This window comes from Galeopterus variegatus, unplaced genomic scaffold, assembly GCF_000696425.1.
Source record: "Galeopterus variegatus unplaced genomic scaffold, G_variegatus-3.0.2 Scaffold5043, whole genome shotgun sequence".
NCBI classification, from domain to species: Eukaryota; Metazoa; Chordata; class Mammalia; order Dermoptera; family Cynocephalidae; genus Galeopterus; species Galeopterus variegatus.
The window spans coordinates 8,586-13,264 of NW_007731154.1; the positions used below are offsets into that span (position 1 = coordinate 8,586).

General features: G+C 33.7%; 1 protein-coding gene across 1 annotated transcript in view; it reads right to left on the reverse strand.

Moving 5' to 3' along the window:
* Window positions 1-4,679, reverse strand: part of LOC103604240 (coatomer subunit gamma-2-like) — a gene marked incomplete at its 3' end in the record, with an annotated part of 44,347 nt that overhangs the window by 3,720 nt on the left and 35,948 nt on the right. The window contains exons 6-7 of the mRNA XM_008588807.1: window positions 3,744-3,794; window positions 1,020-1,095 (exon numbers count right to left, since the gene is read on the reverse strand). Coding sequence (XP_008587029.1) covers window positions 1,020-1,095; window positions 3,744-3,794 — 127 coding nt within the window. The remainder of the gene's footprint in view (window positions 1-1,019; window positions 1,096-3,743; window positions 3,795-4,679) is intronic.

Sequence of the window (4,679 nt, forward strand, 5' to 3'; positions counted from 1 at the left end):
TAACACCAAGGCCACGGGTTCAGATCCCTATACAGGGATGGCCGGTTAGCTCACTTGAGAGAGCGTAGTGCTGACACCACCAACTCAAGGGTTAAGATCCTCTTACTGGTCATCTTTTTTTTTTTTTTTTTTTGAAAGAACCATAACAAAATAACAGGGCACCAAAAAAATATTAAACAATTTCTATTACTCCTTCTAGGATCCAGACTTACCAGATTTACAATCTGATCCTGTTCAACCTTTAAAACTTAAGAAGGCTGCAAACACACATATAAAATATACCCATGTATAATACAACTATTATTTTATTTGCTTGGCAATGCCCAGCCTGCCCTTCATTTTAAGCTCTTCTTTGGAGTTCCTAGAAAGGGACAGCCTAACATACTATGAGTGTACTTCAAAAAGTTTGTGGAAAGAGTCATATTACCTTTTAATTCTATTTTTCCATGCACTTTATGACGTATTCTCATATATGACTCATCCCTCCAGATACAATGGACTGAATCCAGGATAAACACTTAACTTGGACCTGGATGGATACCTGCTACTTGGCTTACTGGTGGCTAATCAGATTCTCTCTTAAATATTTGAGTGAGGGGACCTGGGCCTGGTAAATGATGGATGATCATAGTAAATATCTGAGAAATCACACTGCTGAGTTCTATAAAGCTACCCTTATATTGCTCTGGTGTCTGGTTATAAGCTCTACCTCAAATTCTGAGAGATATGTGTCCTATAACAAAGCATTTTTTTTAAAGCTAATTCAGTGGGTTTTTGTTTACAACAAGCAATGTGCCTAGAACAACAGTTCATGAGGGCAAATAAAGAGAGAAAATGGACTAATGTAAAGGGAAAAAATAATACAAAAGAGAAAAGCATGGAGCCAAAAGAGCATTTCTGGCAGTCACGTTTCTCTTATACTGAAGATTCACAAATTCAGACTAGGGAATCCTACAAATCTACACAATGCAGATAAACAGTGTTCCCTCTGATAACTCAGTAAAACAAAGAGAACTTACATCGGTGATTCTGCAGAGAGCCCTGATGGCCGGGCCTCGGTATACATCTTCCTTTCCAGTCATGTCCTTAGTCAGACTAAGAAAAATCAAATTAGTTAACGAGATCAATTAAAATCTTCTCTCCTATGGAGTCCACCCCTAGCTAATTCCCAATTGTCCCCATAACTATCTCAGTGCAACTACCTATTCAATGAATATTTTTAGAGCACATTCTTTGTACAAGTGCTAAACTATTGGTTAGTAAAAAAGACTTCTAAATCTTAAGAATATAGCAATGAGCAAAATAGAGTCCTTTGCCTTCATGGAATTTACATTCTAGGGGGAAGAGAGATAATAATCACATAAATGAACAAACAGAGTACATAATTTTAGGTACTGATAACTGGCATAAAAATAAGGACAATGGTAGAGAGAGTCCTAGGATGAAATCCCTCCAAAATTCTATAAACCTATCAGAATAGATATAACTTTTGAAAAGAAATTAACAAAAATGATTAATTCAAGAGGCATCTCTCCCAGGCATAGCTTTCTAAAATGACAGTCATCAATGTCTCCAGACCTTTCTGCTGAGCTTCAAAAATAGGCAGAGGAGTATGGGCTGAGCTACAAAATTCCACACACGAACGAAAACTGACCATCGATTTCCCCCCTTCCTCAACTATTCCACATAATCTGAAATAACCTACAACTCCAACTCACTCCACTAGGACACCAAGAGGAAAAAGCTGTGAATAACTGATAGTCCTTTCATTTTTCTTTTATCAACTATAAAAGTAATTCATTCATATAATAATACATGTTCAAAATACTCAGAAAAGTATAAAACATAAGGTCTTTTTTTTTTTTCTTTCTTTTTTTGTCTTTTTTCGTGACCGGCAACGGATCGCAACCCTCAGTGTCGCGCCCATACCGGACTGGGACCGGCAACGGGATCGCAACCCTCGGTGTTGCGCCCACCTTGCTCAGCCAGTGAGCGGCCGGTCTGGACGTGGGATCCAAACCCTCGGCGGGAGAGCCACCGCGCTCCCAAGCGGCGCACTGTAGCAGTGCGCCACCAGGCTGGCCCAAAACATAAGGTCTTAAGTCCTTCCTCACCTTCCTAGCCTTTAGTTTCACTCAATTAGAGATAACCACTGTGAAGTATCTTAAGAAATTTTTAAAAATGTATACAATCACAGAGACATTAAAATGCATGCCAATGGATCTTCACTCTTTTGACACCTTCCTCTTTTACTTAATATAACTTGAGAATTTTAACACAAAATTTTTTTAGATATCTATCCATATATTTTAATATCGAAATACAGTCATGTATTGCTTAGCGATGGGGACACATTTTGAGAAATGCATCCTTAGGTGATTTCATCATTGTGCAAACATCATACAGTGTACTTACACAAATCTAGACAGTATAGCCTACTACACACCTATAATCTTATGAGAATACCATTATATATGTGGTCCATCACTGACCAAAATGCCATTATGTGGCACTTACCTATATATCTAAAATACCTTTTTAATGGTAGCAGAGATTTCCATTGTTTAGATATAAATAATTTCTTAATCAGTCTTTTCCACAAATATTTGCATTTTTCTGATTGGATAAAAAAATCGAGGCTTCCATTAACCAAATTTGGAACAATAGCAGCATCAATACAAGTATATATAAGGACAGGAATGGTTTAGAGCACAAATAAAGAAATTCATTATTCTAGGTTGATGTTCAAAAAAATTTTGTTAAAGGCAAGGAAGTTATTTTTAAAGAATGTCAAGTAATAAATTTGAGAATAATGACAAAAAATTTTTAAAAATCACCATTTTCAACCATCAAAGTAATAAATTCAGACATGCATCATCAATTATTGGTTAAAAAAAACTGTTGAGGAAATAGATATTCACAGTTTCAAAGCAAAATATTTAGTAATTTTCGGGAAACAAGTATGGCAGGAATCCATGTTGCTTTCTTTCCCCCAAAAGGTAGCCATTATCCCAACTTAATGATTCTTTTAAAATTTTTGCATTGATTGGAAATGTCATCTTTTTATATACTCAGACTTTTGTAAAGATTGGAAATGTCATCTTTTATATACTAAAGTCATATATCAATTTGCATCTACATCTGTACTTTCTGTTACATTATTCTGTATTTTCCCTTTTCAATACAAATTCATTTTAATTACTATACTATACCATTATACAATTTTTTATATCTAGAGAGCAGGTATCTCCCTCATGATTCTTTTTTATCAAAATGATCCTGGCTGTTGTTACAAAGACTGTTTCAGATGAGATTTAGAATCATTTGTCAATATACCCTATTAACATTTTGCCTGGAAGTGCCCTACATTTATATATAAATTAAAGGAAGAATTCTTTCCATTTTTCAAGCTTTCTTTAAGGTCCATCTACAGCTTTTAAGTTTTCTCCTGATAGGCCCTATATATTTCTTGTTTACTTTTCAATGTTTCATTATTTTGTATGCCATTATAAATTAAACCTTTTCTTTCAATATATATTCTAGTAAGTATTTGAATATAGGAAAACTGTTCCTTTAATCTTCACAAAATCCCTATGAGAAGGGAATAGTATTATCCTTAGTTTATAGATGAAGAAACCAAACACAGAATGATTAATAACCTGTCTGGAAAGTAGCAGGGTATGGACTAAAATCTGGACAGCCTGGTGTATTATACAATCATTAAACAATAATAATTTTGCTACCTCATTTCTAATATTATATTCTTAATTATATTAGCTAATCCTTGCAGAATACTCATAATACTAAGCACTTTATCTTATTCCCTATTTAACTGGAATGCTTCCAGTTATACTGTAATGCTGGCACTGGGTTTAAGAAATACTTTTCTTTTAACTGTGTCAAAGAATTGTGCACCTATTCCTGTTTCTCAAAAGTTTTAACAAAAGGCAGGTATTAAATTTTGACAAATAACTTTTGGGCACATGAAGCTAACTGTGGATTTTTGCCTTTGACCTATTAACATAAGAAAGTATATGAAAAAATTCTTCATATTAAGTAATCCATGAGATGAACGCTCTTTATGGTGATAAATTTTATTTGCTCAAATTTTATTCAAGATTTTTCTATCAGAAATGATACGTAATATCATTCTTTAGTTTTCTGTACAGTACTATTTTTATATGAGAAAAATTTAAATAGAATCCATTTCTTCTACAGATATAGTCTCCTTAGGTTTTCTATCTTTTCTGGGGTCAGTTTTGCTAACTTGTATTTTCACAGAAAATCACTTACTTCAAACATTTTTCAAACTAATTTGCATCAAAGCTTATAAAACACTCTCACAATAATTTTTTGAATTTTCTCCATATTTATCATGATTTTACCTTTGTCCTAATTTTGTGCAAGATTCCTCTCTTTATTCTGAATCAGCTTTATTACTTTATTTTATTTTAGCTTTGTTCAAAAAAAAACTAGCTCGCTGGATTTATTTATTCCTCTCTTTATTCTGAATCAGCTTTATTACTTTATTTTATTTTAGCTTTGTTCAAAAAAAACTAGCTCGCTGGATTTATTTATCAAAGTTATTGTTTTTCTTTTCTTTTTCTTTTCTTTTTTTTTTTGTCTTTTTTGTCTTTTTCCGTGTCCGGCAACGGATCGCAACCCTCAGTGTCGCCCCC